The sequence below is a fragment of the Lynx rufus genome, unplaced genomic scaffold (assembly GCF_022079265.1).
Source record: "Lynx rufus isolate CCGP_SWC_20201006 ecotype Redwood Valley unplaced genomic scaffold, mLynRuf1.p SCAF_2, whole genome shotgun sequence".
NCBI lineage: Eukaryota > Metazoa > Chordata > Mammalia > Carnivora > Felidae > Lynx > Lynx rufus.
In genome coordinates this window covers 92,536,204-92,552,773 of record NW_025814834.1, presented here as the reverse complement: position 1 = coordinate 92,552,773, position 16,570 = coordinate 92,536,204, and the positions used below count along the sequence as shown (strand labels likewise).

Sequence of the window (16,570 nt, the reverse complement as noted above, 5' to 3'; positions counted from 1 at the left end):
GTGGATTTATTGCTTTGCTTTACCACCTCCGTTTCTTATAAAGGAACACTGCAGGGGTTAAAGTATCAGCTCAAAGTCCTGCACAAATAACTGACGTAAGAATGTGATTTACACCAGCCTTCGTTGCATGTTAAAACTCAAAGCAGGCTTTTCTGGCATGGGGGGTGGAGGGGGAGTGGAGCGAGAAGTGGGGATAGGAATTGGTGGGGGTGAGTAGAGAGAAAAGGAACTGGGAAGAGGAGGGGAAGCTAAAGCTTCCCCTCCTTCTCTGCCTTCCATCAGAAACCAAACATGGCATCTTCCATGAGGAGCCTGTTTTCTGACCACAGCAGATACGTTGAATCTTTCCGGAGGTTTCTCAGCAGTTCCACGGAACACCAGTGCATGCAGGAATTCATGGACCAGAAGCTGCCAGGCATAATAGCAAGGTAACAAAAAAAGGACGTTTTTGTCAGAGCCAAGCCTCGGGCTCTTTCTATGCGGTGATAGATGGGTCGAGCCCAGCCCTGCAGGCTGGGCGAGGGGATAAGAAGGAGCTACTGATAGCAGCTGCCGCCTGGCGCTCCTCGCCCCCCTGGCGCCCCTTCTCCTGCGGCGCTTTAGTTAGACGCTCGCTTTCAACGTTCACAGGCTCTGATTTGTGCAGTGTTTCCAGCCGCGCCGAGATAAGCGTTAACCATTTGAAGGCACACATCCATATGTTCATTTGGGAAAAGATACAGATCTTTGAGCTCAGATTTTTCAGCCCTCCTCCAGATTTTACGTGTCTCAAAAAAAATCCCAAACGGAGAGTCTAGTATTCTTTTCATTAGAATCAAATATAAATAATTACCAACTCCTGTTTGCCCCTGAGGATTGAGTGAGTGCTTCTCAGTTCTCCTAATGTCCATTTAAATTCACTTCTGTACTCATTATTATAGTTATCACTCCAGAAAAAATTGTCTTTTCCTTTCAACTTAATATTAGCAATGTGGTTCTTAAAAAAAAAAAAGCATTTTTCCATTATCAGTGAAACTCACTAGCTCCTATCCTTCTTGCAGACTTCTTTTTTTGGTGATTAATGTGTTCAATTTGTGCCAGAGCTGATAAGCATTATGAGAGTAAAAGATTCCACATGCTAAAGATAATCAAATCACCTATCTGGAGGTGGATTGCTGTAACTTACTCTGCTTCAGGAAATAATGATAGAAAACTTGGAAGAAATGACTGACTGTGGATCCAATTTACAACAGCAACAGAAACTGATATTTTATCTTTTGCTGGATTTCTCTATTGTAGGCCTGACATTCTTTCACCGGGACAGTACCTCTTCCTGATCAGAGCAGGCATTGCTGGATGTGTAGGGGATTCCATTCCCCTATTTTTCTTTTTACTGTTAAAATTTTTTTTAATGTTTATTTATTTTTAAGAGAGAGAGACAGCCTGACAGAGTGTGAGTGGGGGAGGGGCAGAGAGAGAAGGGAACACAGAATCCGAAGCAATGTCCAGGCTCCAAGCTGTCAGCACAGACAGTCATGGGGCTCAAACTCATGAACCTCAAGATCATGACCTAAGCTGAAATAGGATGCTTAGCCCACTGAGTCACCCAGGCGGCCCTCCCTTTCTGTTTTTTTGTGGTTCAGTTTTTACTTTTTTTTTACGTTTCTTTATTTATTTTGAGAGAGGGAGAGAGTGCATGCTCAAGTAAGCAGGGGAGGGGCAGAGAGTGAGGGAGAGAACCCCATGCAGGCTTTGCACTGCGGAGCCCAACACCTGGCTCAAACTCACAAACTGTGAGATCATGACCTGAGCCGAAACCAAGAGTCAGACACTTAACCTACTGAGTCACCCAGGTGCCCCATGGTTCAGTTTTTAAATGTTTTTTTTAATAGAGTATTATATAATTTATTACTAATTAATAAGTAATAGATAATGATGCCAAAATCAAAGCATACAGTACATTCAGATAACTTCTTCTCTAGGAACTAATAATTTACTTTTTTGGGTCTTTTTGCTCATTTATAAAATTAAAGGTAATGACTTAATTTCCGAATTCTTTTGTAGTACTAAAGGTCTGTGTTCATGTCTGTAGTTTATCCAGATCCTTGGTTTTGTTCAGTCATCAGTGGCTTGAACCACCATGGATGGTTATAACATAATGAATGATGACCCCTATCTTCACAGGGTATACAATCTAGTTGGAAATCTTGAATATAGAATTTCTGAAAGACTGTAGAACTTTCAAAGGCATAATTAAATTTGCATTGCAGTGGTAAAAATACTGAAAATATTGCAGAGGTAAAAATTCCTAGCCCTACTCACTCCCATCTGACTCCCACTCTCCAGAAGCAACCACCTTCAACACTTTGAAATATTTCAGTTGTTTCTTATGAAATTTTCTTTCCTAATTCTAAATAACATGTTATTCTTGTCTTTCTTAATTTTACTGCATTAAAATAGCTAAATACGCACCTTTCCTCCCCTATCATGTCAGTATATTTATTTTTTTAATTTTTTTAAAAAAATTTAATGTTTATTTATTTCTGAGACAGAGAGAGACAGAGCATGAGTGGGGGAGGGACAGAGAGAGAGGGAGACACAGAATCCGAAGCAGGCTCCAGTCTCTGAGCTGTTAGCACAGAGCCTGACGCAGGGCTCGAACTCACAGAGCGTGAGATCATGACTTGAGCCAAAGTCGGTCGCTCAACTGACTGAGCCACCCAGGCACCCCTCATGTCAGTATATTTATGTCAAAATTTTTGGTTAAATAATTTGAATGTTTATATCATTTTGCCTATGTACATATTATTCATAATTGAATGATGAGTTATACTACAATCACATTTCCTTTCAGGTATTTTTTTGTTTTTCCTAGAGATAACTATTGTTTTTATTTTAGTTTCTTTTCTTAGTTTTCCATATATCTACTGATGTGAAAATGTTGGGGTTTGGGAAGGAACAGATAAGAAAGAATTCTTGAGACGTCTTTGGTGCAAAAGGTGTTTTTTAAATTTTTAGTTATTTAATTTTTCATATTTACTTATTTTGAGAGAGAGAAAGAGGGGTGGGGAGGGGCAGAGAGAGGCGAGAGAGACTCCAGAGCAGGTTCCATGCTGTCAGTGCAAAGTCCTACACAGGGCTTGATCTCACAAACCATGAGATCATGACCTGAGCCAAAATCAAGAGTCAGACACTTAACCAACAGAACCACTCAGGTGCCCCAAAGAAGGTGGTTTTATTAAAGCACAGGGACAGGACCCATGGGCAGAAAGAGCTGTACAGGGGTTATGAGGAGTGGCTGATTATATACTTTTGAATTGGAAAGGGGTTAGAGATAGCATTAAGTGTCTAAAAATTTGGAAGCAATGTTTCCAGGACCTTGAGGAACTAGCTTTTGTTAGGAAAAGGTCATTTACTACTATTTAGTTAAACCTTAGTCAAGAGACCCTTCAGATGTATATCAAAGGACCATCTGCTTGGAGGATGATTGCTAACATATATCTGGGGAGAGTAGAGAGAAAGGAAGCTTCCAAAGCAATTTTTACATGTTAAAGGAGACTTCTAGAATCCTGAAGCTCAGGCTAATGTTAAGCCAAGGCTGCCTTTTGCCCTTAGCAAAATATTAACATCGAGGTAGCTAAGCTCCTTGAGGAAGGTCACTCTGTCTCAAGGACATGTCAATGGGCTGTAAGTTGTAAGGAAATTTAACTTTTTTCTTTTGTTTCGTTCTCCACATCACTATCACTACTTATACCGCAAGCAGAAGTATTAATCCTCTCAGTACAGTCCAGCAGATCAAGACATCTGTTAACTTTTCCCCATGGGAACGTCTATTCTGGAGCTCTGTTCATTTTTTCAGTCTGTGGTGATTTGCTCTCCGTCTGCTATACAATTATTAAGATAATTTATTTCACCTTCTAGATATTCTCTTCCCTTCTCTGCAATATTGGATTCCCTAATTCTAGATCTCATGCCATTCTTTTCTTGATTTCTTTTGGATTGGAAACAATCCCCTATCTGTAGGTGAAGCATGACGTGGGGAGAATTCCAGTATAGCTGTAAATAATAAAGTTTTTTGTTGTTGCTATATGTAATGCATTTAGAGCCTTGACACTAAAGTCAAGTAGTAAGTAGTAAGTGGTAAGTTTTCAATAATTATTAATCATTACAATATATGAAATGGGATAATAATAGTGTCTAACTCATAGAAGAGTTGTGAAGTTTCAGAGTGAAATCACTTAGCTGTGCCTGGAATAATAATAATTGCTAATATTTTGTTGAGTGCTTGTCACGTACAGACATATTTCTAAGAGATTTACATGAATTAAATAATATAATACAACTGCTCCTTAAGCCAGCTACTATTATTACAGTCCTACACAGTAGATGGTATTATTATCCTATTTCATAGGTAATAAAGATGCAGAGAAATTAGACAATTTGCTCAAGGTAACGTATCAGTAAGCTGGGATTTTGACCTTGGTACTCTGCTTCATAGCTTCCCTGTGCTATCTACAATATAAAACAGTTTTAAGAATTAACCAAGAGCATAGATAGAGATGGGTGTATCAGGACTATGATTATGAATGGGAAGATAATTAGAACTAAGAAAGGCAACTCATTCATATGTGCTCTTGACTCTATCCTTTACAGTTTTCTTAAAAACCTTGCTTCAATCTCTGTTTTTGTCATACTACTCTGTGTAGGCTCTTTCACTTCAGGGGGAAAAAAAATCTAAAGTGCAAAGAAACAAGCACTACTCTTTCAGTTCCTGCTTCCTTTTCCCATTCTTACTCTTTCGTCCTATGTCAACAATCTCTAGCTTCTTCCTCTTTATTTAGTTTGCTTTTAATCTCACTGCCATCAGACTTGTGCCCTCAACCTTCTTTTAAAACTATTATCAAAGATATTCATATTGCCAAATTCATTGGAGATGATTCCTCCTTTATTTTTTGGTAGTACACTCGGCTACTGTTGACACTACCTATGGCTTTCTCAGAGTTTCTCTAATTCTATCCTCTATGAGCTTTATTGTTTTCCTTTTTGTCCCCTTTGTGGGTTCCCCATAATGCAGTGACTTTTAAAAGTTGACATTGCATATCATCCCACTGATCATCTAATTCTTTGTAATATGCTTGGGTGATAAAATCTAGTCTCCTAGTTTTGACCATTAGCTTTATGATGCTAATTCTCCAGAATACATCATCGACCCTGATCTCTCTCCCACTCAGCTTAAATCTTGCATATCCAAATGTTTGTAGATACATATTTATTAAAAACATTCTTGAGGGTTTTTATCAAGAAAGGATGCTGTATTTCGTCAAAGGCTTTTTCTGCATCTATTGAGAGGATCATATGGTTTTTATCCTTTCTTTTATTAATGTGATGTATCACGTTGATTTATTTGTGGATATTGAACCAGCCCTATAGCCCAGGAATAAATCCCACTCGATTGTGGTGAATAATTCTTTTAATGTATTGTTAGATTCAGTTTGCTAGTAGCTCGTTGAGAATTTTTGCGTCCATGTTCACCACGGAAATTGGTGTGTAGTTCTCCTTTTTAGTGGGGTCTTTGTTTGGTTTTGGAATCAAGGTAATGCTGGCCTCATAGAATGAGTTTGGAAATTTTCCTTCCATTTCAATTTTTTGGAACAGTTTCAAAAGAATAGGTGTTAACTCTTCTTTAAATGTTTGGTAGAATTCTCCTGGAAAGCCACTCAGCCCTGGACTCAAGAAAGTAGGGAAAGAAACACCTCATGATAATAAAGGCCATATACAAGGCCCACAGCTAATATTATCCTCAATGGGGAAAAACTGAGAGCTTTCCCCCTAAGGTCAGGAACACAACAGGGATGTCCACTCTCACAATTGTTGTTCCATATAGTGATGCAAGTCCTAGCCTCGGCAATCAGACAACAAAAAGAAATAAAAGGCATTCAAATCAGCAAGGAAGAAGTTAAATTTTCAGTCTTTGTAGACGATATTATACTCTACATGGAAAACCCAAAAGACTCCACCAAAAAACTTCTAGAACTGATAAATGAATCCAAAAAAGTCACAGGATATAAAATCAACGTACTGAAACCTGTGGGCATTTCTATACACCAATAATGAAGCAGGAGAAAGAGAAATGAAGGAATCAATGTAATTTACAATTGCATCAAATACCACAAAAAACCTAGGAATAAACTTAAGCAAAGAGGTAAAAGATCTATACGTTAAAAACTACAGAAAGCTTATGAAAGAAATTATGGAAGACACAAAGAAATGGAAAAACAATCCATGCTCATGGATTTGAAGAACAAACATTTTTAAAATGTTGATACTGCCCAAAGCAATCTACATATCCAATGCAATCCCTATCAAAATAATACCAGCATTCTTCACAGAGCTAAAACAAACAATTCTAAAATTTGTATGGAACCAGAAAAGACCCCAAATAGACAAAGTAGTGTTAAAAAAAGAAAAAGAAAGCTGGAGGCATCAGAATTCCAGGCTTCAAGCTGTATTACAAAGCTGTAATCATGAAGACAGTATGGTACTGGCACAAAAACAGATACATAGGTCAATGGAACAGAACAGAAAACCCAGAAATGGACTCACAAACGCATGGAAAACTAATCTTTGACAAAGCAGGAGAGTATCCAATGGGAAAAAGACAGTCTCTTCAGCAAGTGGTGTTAGGAAAACTGGACAGCGACATGCAGAATGAACCAGGGTACTTCCTTACACTATACACAAAAATAAACTCAAAATGGTTGAAAGACCTAAATGTAAGACAGGAAACCATCAAAATCCTAGAGGAGAAAACAAGCAACAATCTCTTTGACCTCGGCCACAGCAACTTCTGAGTATACCTGTCTGCAGAGGGAAGGGAAACAAAAGCAAAAATGAACTATTAAGATCTCATCAAGATAAAAAAGCTTCTGCACAGCAAAGGAAACAATCAACAAAACTAAAAAGCAACTAACTGAATGGGAGAAGGTATTTGCAAATGACATGTTGGGTAAAGGGTTAGTATCAGAAAATCTATAAAGAATTTATCAAAATCAACACCCAAAAAACAAATCATCTAGTGAAGAAATGGGCAAAAGACAGGAACAGATACTTTTTGAAAGAAGACATCCAGATAGCTAACAGACACATGAAAAGATGCTCAACATCACTCATCATCAGGGAAATACAAATCAAAACCACAATGAAATGCCACCTCACACCTATCAGAATGGCTAAAATTAACAACTCAGGAAACAACAGATGTTGGCAAAGATTCAGAGAAAGGAGAACACTTTTGCAGTGCTGGTGGGAATGCAGATTGGTGCAGCCACTCTGGAAAACAGTATGGAGGTTCCTCCAAAGAGGAACTACCCTATGACCCAGCAATTGCACTACTATTTATCCAAAGGGTGCAGGTGTGCTGCTTCAAAGGGGCACATGCACCCCAATGTTTATAGAAGCACTATTAATAATAGCCAAATTATGGAAAGAGCCCAGATGTCCATCGACCAACAAATGGATAAAGAAGATGTGGTGTATATATATACAATGGAATATTAGCAATATAAAAGAATGAAATCTTGCCATTTGTAACAACATGGATGGAACTAGAGTGTATTATGCGAAGCAAAATAAGCCAAAGGAAGATAAATATATGATTTCACTCATATGCGGAATTTTTAAAATTTTTTTATTCATATGCAGAATTTAAGGAACAAAAGAGATGAACATATGGGAAGGGAAGGAAATATAAGATGAAAACAGAGGGAAGCACACCACAAGAGACTCTTAAATAAAGAGAACAAACTGAGGGTTGCTGGAGGGGTGTGAGGGAGGGATGGGCTAAACGGGTGATGGACATTAAGGTGGGCACTTTTTGGGATGAGCCCTGGGTTTTATACATAAGTGATGAATCACTAAATTCTACTCCTGAAATCATTTAAATGAAATCTTGGATTTAAATAAAATTAAAATGATTTTTTAATCATTTAAAATGCAAATGGATTGGATTTAATCCAAGTGCTGCAAGTATTTTATTCTTTTTAATGAGGTTGTAAATGGGATTGCTTTCTTGATTTTTCTTTCTGCTAGTTTGTTGTTAGTATACAGAGATGGTATAGATTTCTGCAATTAATTTTGTATCCTAAAATTTTACTGAACTTATACTTTTAATAGTCTTTTAGTGGAGTCTTTAGGGTTTTCTATATATAGTGTCGTGTCCTCTGTAAATAGTGGCAGTTTAACTTTTTCCTTACCAACTTAAATGCCTTTATTTCTTTTTCTTGTCTGATTGCTGTGCCTAGGACTTCAGTATTGTGTTGAATAACAGTTGTAAGAGTGGAAATCTTTGTCTTATTGCTGACATTAGAGGGGAAGCTTTCAGCTTTTCACGAGAGTATGATGTTAACTGTGGGTTTTTCCTATTTGGCCTTTATCATGTTATGGTATGTTCCCTTTAAGCCCACTTTGTTGAAAATTTTTATCATGAATAAATGTTTAATTTTGTCAAATGTCTTTTTTTTTGCATCTAATGAGATGATAATATGATTTTTATCCTTCATTTTGTTAATGTGGTATATCATGTTGATTGATTAGCAGATATTGAATCATCCTCATATCCCAGAATAAATCCTACTTGATTGTGGTGAATGATCCTTTTAATGTATTGTTGAATTCAGTTTGTTGATATTTTGCTGAGAATTTATGAATCTATTTTGGATCTTGGCCATTTTGTTTTGTCTTCTTTTGTTTTTGTAGTGTCTTTGTCTGATTTTTATTTTGGTATTAGGGTAATGCTGGTTCCGTAGCATGAATTTGGAAGCATTCCTTTCTCTTCCCTTTTTTGGAATAATTTGAGAAGTATAGGTATTAGCTCTTTAAATGTTTGGCAGAATTCCCCAGTGAATCCTTCTGGTCCTGGACTTTTGTTTGTTGGAAGTTTTTTGATTACTGATTCAGTTTTGTCGATAGTAATCTGCCTGTTCAGATTTTCTATTTCTTCCTGATTCAGTCTTAGAATCTTCTATATCTTGGTGTATGATTTGTTGGTATATAATTTTTCATAGTAGTCTCTTATAATCTTTTGTATTTCTATGGTGTCAGTTGTAACTTCTCATTCATTTCTGTTTTTATTTGAGTCCTCGCTCCTTTTTTCTTAATGAATCTGGCTAAAGTTTTATGAATTCTGTTTATCTTTTCAAAGAATCAGCTCTTGCTTTCACTGATCTTTCCTATTGTTTTTTAAGTATTTAATTTATTTATTTCATCTCTGATCTTTATCATTTCCTTCCTTCTACTAATTTTGAATTTTGTTTATTCTTTTCCAAGTTCTTTTAGGTGTAAGATTAGATTGTTTGAGATTTTTCTTGTTTCTTAAGTAGACAAGTAGCACTATAAACTTCTTAGAATTGCATTGGCTGCATCCCAAACACTTTGCACTGTCGAGTTTCCATTTTTATTGTTTCCAGATATTTTTTTTATTTCCTCTTTGATTTCTTAGTTGATCCATAGGGTTTTTTAGTATCATACTGCTTAGCCTCCATGTTTTTTTTCCCCATTTTTTTCTTGTAATTGATTTCTAGTTTCATATGGCTATGATAAGAAAAGATGTTTGGTATGATTTCAGTTATCTTAAGTGTATTGATACAAGTTTTGTGGCCTACCATGTGCACTTGAAAAAAAAGGGTATTCTGCTGTTTTTGAATGGAATGTTCTGTATATATCTGTTAAGCCCATCTGATCTAATGTGTCGTTTTAGCCATTGTTTGCTGATTAATTTTCTGCCAGGATGATCTATTCATTGATGTAAAGGTGTTGTAAAGTTCCCTATTATTATTGTATTACTGTCAATTCTTTATGTCTGATAATATTTGCTTTATATATTTAGGTGTTTCTATGTTGGGTGAATAAATATATATAGTTGTTAATTGTTTTTGTAGTTCTTTTTCTCTTGCTCTATTGCCATGTGATTTGATGACTTTCTTTAGTGTAAAGCTTGGATTCCTTTTTCTTTATTTTTTGTGTATTTATTACAAATTTTTGGTTTATGGTTACTATGAGACTCATATATAACATCTTATGTATATATCAGTCCATATTAAGTTTATGGTTGCTTAAATTCAAACATATTCTAAAAGAAAAACATTTTTACACCCCCCTCCACATTTTATGTATATGATGTCATATTGTATATCTCTTTATTCTGTGTAATCCTTAACTAATTTTTGTAGATATAATTTATATATATATATAATTTATTTCACTACTTTTGTGTTTCATACTTCATTTTAGCTTTATTTGCTTTTACCAGTGATTTTTTTTTCCTTTCATAATTTTCTTACTTCTAGTTATGGCTTTTTATTTTCCTTGTAAAGAAGTCCCTTTAACATTTCTTGTGTGTCTGGTTTAGTGGTAATAGACTCCTTTAATTTCGGTTTGTCTGGGAAATTCTATATCTCTTATTCAATTTTGAATGTTAACCTTGCAGCTAGAATATTCTTGGTTGTAGGTTTTTTCCTTCTGGCCTGGAAAGTTTCTGGTGAAAAATCAGCTTATAGCCTTATGAGATTTCCCTTTTACACAACTGTTTTCTTTTCTCTTGCTGCTTTTAATATTTTCATCTTATCTTTAATTTTTTTATATTGTAATTACTATGTATCTTGAGGTAGACCTCCTCTGGTACATCTTGTTTGGGGCTCTCTGTGACTCCTGGAGCTGTTTCCTCCCACAGGTTGGGGAAATTTTCAGTAATTATTTCTTCAAATAAGTTTTCTGCCTCTTCCTTTCCTTCTGGCACTCCTGTAATATGAATGTTAGTACACTTGATGTACAGAGGACCCTTAACTTATCCTCATTTTTTAAAAAATTATTTTTTCTTTTTGCTGTTCAGCATTGGGGCTTTTCACTATCCTGATTTCCAGATTGATCTGTTCTTCTGCATCCTCTAATGTGCTGTTGATTCCCTCAAGTATATTTTTCATTTCAGTTACTGTGTTTTCAAACTCTTATTGGTTCTTTTTTACATTTTCTGTCTCTTCACTGAGGTTCTCATGGAGTTCATCCACTCTTCTTACAAATCTAGTGAGCATCATTATAAACATTACTCACATTTCTTCATCAGGTAGTTTGTTTAGTTCTTTTTCTGATGTTTTGTCTTCTTCTTTTGTTTGGAACATATTCCTGTGTCTTCTAATTTTACCTGATTCTCTGTGTTTATTTCCACACATTAGGTAGATCAGCTATATCTCATAGTTTTGAAAGTAGTGGCCTTGTGTAGAAGGCATCCTGAGGGAGCCAGTAGTGCAATGCCCCCATTCACTAAGGGTACTCTAGGGGTATCCCCTCTGTGGGATACATATGTATTCCTGTTGTGACTAGGCTGAAACTACTATGGGCACACTGATGGGTGGAAATAGCCCATAGCCTGGCTGGCTGAGAGACCAAGCTATAGCTTCTGTGGGCTCACTGGTCAGTGGTATGAGCTCCCAACACAGCCCGCCGAGAGGCCCAGCTACAATTACTGCAGTCATACTGGCAGGTGAGGCTGCCCCCAGTATCCTTGGCACAGAAGTCACTTTGGAGGAGAACTGATATCAGCTGGGGTTGTCTTCTGGGTGTGGTGGGGTATGAGCCGCTTTGTAGGAGTATCTGATGGGGCAGGTCTGGTGGGGCATGCCGGGCAGTGCAAGCAGTAGATGGAGAGTGTCATCATTGGCCCCTACCAATATCCAGCAAGCCAGGCTGAAGAAGGGCAAGAAAAATGATGCCTTCCAGCATTTCCACTCCTGGAGAAAACTTCTAAAGGTCCCTGCTCCTCCAACACAAATCCTAAAATTAGTCAAGAAACTTCCTTCCTATATGGTTCAGGCACTTTTCAAATTTCAGTCTCTGTACTGGGTCTCTGATTGAGTGATATTAGGAGCAGAGTCTTGGAGAGCCTGGGTGGTTCAGTCGGTTAAGCGTCCAACTTTTACTCAGGTCATGATCTCACAGTTTGTGAGTTTGAGCCCTGCATCAGGCTCTGTGCTGACAGCTTGGATTCTGGCGCTTGCTTTGGATTCTTTGTCTCCCTCTCTCTCTGCCCCTCCCCACTCACACTGTCTCTCTCTCTCTCTTTCTCTCTCTCAAAAATAAATAAACATAAAAAAAAAAAAAAGAGCAGAGTCTCAGTTTCCTATAGCCCTCCTGGCTCTCCTGGAGTTGAGTCCTACTGATTTGCAAAGCAAGATGCTATGACAGCTTGTCTTTTTGGTATAGGTTCCATGACGGGGGATGCCTCAGGTGGGGCTTGATCTCCTCACTCCTCAGGAAGGATCTCCATGCCTTTGATGTCCTTCCAGCCTGTAGTTGCCATGCTAGGGTGTTGGTTCCCTAACACATCTCTGCCCCTCCTACCCTTCTCCAAAGGGCTTCTTCTTTATGTCTTTAGCTGTAGAAAATATGTTTTGCTAGTTCTCAGGTTGTTTTCAGGGTGAGTTGTATTATATGTCATTGTGACCTCAGTGTGTCTGTGGGAGGAGATGAGCTTGGGGTCTTCCTACTCTGCCATCTTTCCCTTCTCTTAATATTGGGCTTTATTATCTCACATTTCAACTTTAAAGCAAAGTAGTGTCTTATTCATTTTTATATCCTCAATGCTAAATATAGACACATAATAAATGTTTAATAAACATTTTTTCATTGAAAGGAAGTTAGCAAGGAAGAAGGAAGGCAGATATACAGTATGAATCTCCTTAGCCTTTTTCCCATCTATAATGAATGGCTTATTAGATCACTAGAATCAAAGGCCCACTTTTTCTGTTCTTACTGTCCAAGCAATCTCTAAACAAATGGTGTTTCCTATTTCTGAGATGTTTATAGTAATGTTACTAAAAGTCTTCCAATCAAGATCATTAATGAGTGGGACATATTTTCTAAAGATTTCTAAAGACACTAGCGTAATCACTGATGTGAGTGTGACCTTTCATGTTGGCCTAGTTTTTGTTCACTATAAATTTTTCTCTTCCACTAGAGTTGATAATCAGATTTTACAAGGTACATGGAAATCTTTTTCTTAAACTATATAATTTTTTTTTCAGGATTGGAGATACAAAATCAGAAATTAAGATTCTAAGCATTGGCGGAGGTGCAGGTATGAATAACACATTTTTAAAATTTGTATTTCACCCCAAACATCATGCTTTTTGATGGCATATTGTTCATTCTTTAAGAAAACTATTTTTCTTTGCTCCTGGAAGAGATTAGCTTATTAAAACTAGTAAGAACAGGATCACTTCAACTAAGATTAAGGCCCCCATCATTTTATAACACTTAGGACTTAAGCCTCCATTAGTATCCAGAATATGGATAAGATATGGATTTTTAATTCTTTTTTATAAGTGGAAAACCACATAGGATGGCTTTGAGGATAACTTTTGTGCAAAATGATCTAACTGTTCACAGTAAAGGGAAATTTCATTAGACATTCCTTAAGCTTGTGCCACTTAAGTGAGGTCCATGGACCGCTTGCAGCTTTGCAAACTTACTGGACCAGGAGGAGGTAAGAATGCACTGGAATGAAAATCAGTGCACAGCTCCCTTCATTGACAAAGTATCACTATGGGGGAAAATATGTTTAATGACATAGTTAACTTATACTGTTGTGACCCAACTCTGAGTTGCACTGGCTAAAACTATTTCCTTCCTCTGATTCAGTTCCAAAACTGCCCTCCAAACATTCAGCACACTCCCAAACCCACTTTTATAAGCACCTCATGGTCTCTCTACTCTTTGACCTGTGCTTTCATCCTAGGAGAAAATGGGAAATCCGGAAAAGCAGATTGATGTGGGTGTGGTATGAAACGTTGTGCCCTTGGCTGATACATAACTTCTGTATAATCATCAGTAAAATGGAAACAATGAATTATATCTTATAAGGTTGTAGTGAGAATTATACAGATAACATTTATATCATGGTTAGCACATTGTTACTACACTTGTAAGGTACAGGCTGGTCCTTCAAAAATAAAACAAAACATTTCACGTGCAGACTTCGCCTCATATCAAACTCCTGAGTAGCATTTGTTTTATTTTTAACTTGCTAGTCATCTGGAGATCTGATTTAATATATCAATATATAAAATAGAGTTACATATATTATTCACATATTTATATCTTTCTTTATTTTCTTTTGACTGAGCAATGGCTTAGTATTGGTTACTTCTTGGTAACAAGTCAACAGTACACTAAACTTTTTATATAGTGCCAAGTGTTAATCTCTTTAGTTTCTTAAGTACTCTAGTGACACATGAATGAGTTAAATTGTGGCCCATGTTTACACAAAGATAACCAGGAGCCCTCTAATGGAATAGAATTACTAGTTTTATGTAATCATTTGTTCATTTTTTTTTTCATAAAATATACTGTGTGTGATATAATGTAATGAGGGCTAACTCTTAAAATAATTTTTCTTTATTATCATCTTTCACCAAGAAAATAAAAACCAACAAGGACAAATAATGAAAGATATTATCATGAATGATATTATAGAGATTGTTTAAGCTAAAGTACCCTCTCGTTGCCTACTGATATTCTAAGTCCTAAGGATTATAAAAGGGAATTCGTTTCACCAAGACAGTCCTTTCCAGTGAGTTTTGCATATTAGTTTCAGGCATCCAACAGTCACTGAAACTATCGTTTGATAGTGTCACTTGTGCTTGGACAAGAAGTGAAGCCCCACAAGGAAAAGTAATTAAAAACAATCTCTATCATGGCCAAGTTAATTGACCTTTTAATATAAAGTTAATTGAATTTCTAATGTAAATTTATCCAGATGCTTATAAGCTATCTAGAGAAAGGAACATTTGGCCCGCACAGTGATTCCTTACATAAAGGTGCACATGGAGCTAATATAGAGAACTTACCAAAACAAAGGTAGCAACACTTGGAGTTTTTCTGACTGAGCGCTAACACTGTATTAGTAACAGGCTCTGCCTTGGATAGAATATGGGTGCCTTTTAAGGTTATTCTTCCTAAGAAGCTGATCAGAAATATAAGAAGAACTCCAAGGGAAATTCAAATTATAGATAACTTAGTTTTCTCTGCTCCAGTAAATAAGCTACATGAAATTAAAATAGATTTATTTAAAATTCCTAGGTCTACATGTTCCTGGCATGAAAGAAGCAGTGTGTTGTAAGGAAAGGACCCGGTTAAGTTAGTTTGAGTGCTCACATAGAACAGGGAGATGCTCCTCTGATAACCTGTCATTGCCTAACTGCAAGCACTGTGCAAAAGAACAATGTATCACTTTACAATGAGATACCTTCTGTCTTTGCCTTAGAGAAATGGTCTCCCCACATGTTCTGCAATCTATAGCATGCCTGAGAGTTTTGCATTGTCCTGTGGCTTCAATATCCTTTCAAGTCAGTCACTGAATTCCAATCCATGGCAAACAAGATCATTGGCCCTATCTAGTACTTGTGCTCAACAATGTATCTTTTTTTTTTTTTTAGTTTATTTATTTTGAGAGAGAAAGAGAGAGAGAGAGAGAGAGTAGGGGAGCGGCAGGGAGAGAGAGAGAATCCCAGGCAGGCTCCACAGTATCAGCACTGTTAGTGCAGAGCCCTATGTGGGGCTCGAGCTCGTGAATCATGAGATCATGGCCTGAGCTGAAGCCAGATGCTTAACTGACTAAGCCACCTAGGGGCCCCTCCCATAACATATCTTACAAGGTTCTACTTCGTTTTTAGCTTAGGGACCTCAATGGTTTCAGTGTTTAAATGTTCTCTTCCTGGTTGTCCAGATACCTGCAGATCATTTTCTGTATATCTTTCGTGCAAATATTTCCTCTGCATTCATAATGGTGCTACCACTTGTTCCCATCACAACAGAAAAACAAATCAAAAGCAAACAAACTAAAAACCTCTCTAAATGAAATTGATGCTTTTATATCACTTAAGGCTCATGTTCTTTGACAGCCTATCTTTATTTTCAGAAACATGAGCAGGGGGTACATATGCACCCTTTCTGTCTTCTGCCTCTCTTCTGTAGAGGTTGGTGATTGTGTAGAGAGAGATTCCATAGTTTAAGAGAATGTAACATTTTTGAAAAAGGTGTTTGGTTATTCATTTCAGAAGCTGAGAAATTATTAGGGCTCTGAGCACTTCAGAAGAGAGGAAATTCATGGCAAACTTTTTAATGCCATTTTTAATCTTCCACATCAATTAAATACAATTGATAAATCGCACTGCTAGCCATAGATTATATATTTAATATTAGGAAAATGTATGAAATACGTATGTGAACCCAAAAATAAAGAGAGAAAATCTGGAGAAAAACATCATGAAAGGAAATACAGACCATGTAGCTTTTACAGAGCCCAAATGGGAAGTATAAAGTTGTGTTGTGTACATTGCATGAGTTTGTGCTTTAATGAAACACGAGGTATCTGCAATTGCTTTATTCAAGGTCTTGAAGTACTCACACTATGTTCACTTCAGCAGTTGTTTTTAGATATTGAGAACAACTGCACTGTATTCTAAATCTCGTAGAATATGCTTTTTGGTTCATCCTCAATATTGATAGTTCTTGAAATTAACCACCCAATGCAGCTTCATTA

The 16,570-nt window shown here is 36.9% G+C and overlaps 1 protein-coding gene across 1 annotated transcript in view; it reads left to right on the top strand.

Moving 5' to 3' along the window:
- The first annotated feature begins 261 nt into the window (after nucleotides 1-261).
- Nucleotides 262-16,570, top strand: part of HNMT (histamine N-methyltransferase) — a 46,309-nt gene continuing 30,000 nt past the window's right edge. The window contains exons 1-2 of the mRNA XM_047085462.1: nucleotides 262-428; nucleotides 13,053-13,105. Coding sequence (XP_046941418.1) covers nucleotides 292-428; nucleotides 13,053-13,105 — 190 coding nt within the window. The 5' untranslated portion in view covers nucleotides 262-291. The remainder of the gene's footprint in view (nucleotides 429-13,052; nucleotides 13,106-16,570) is intronic.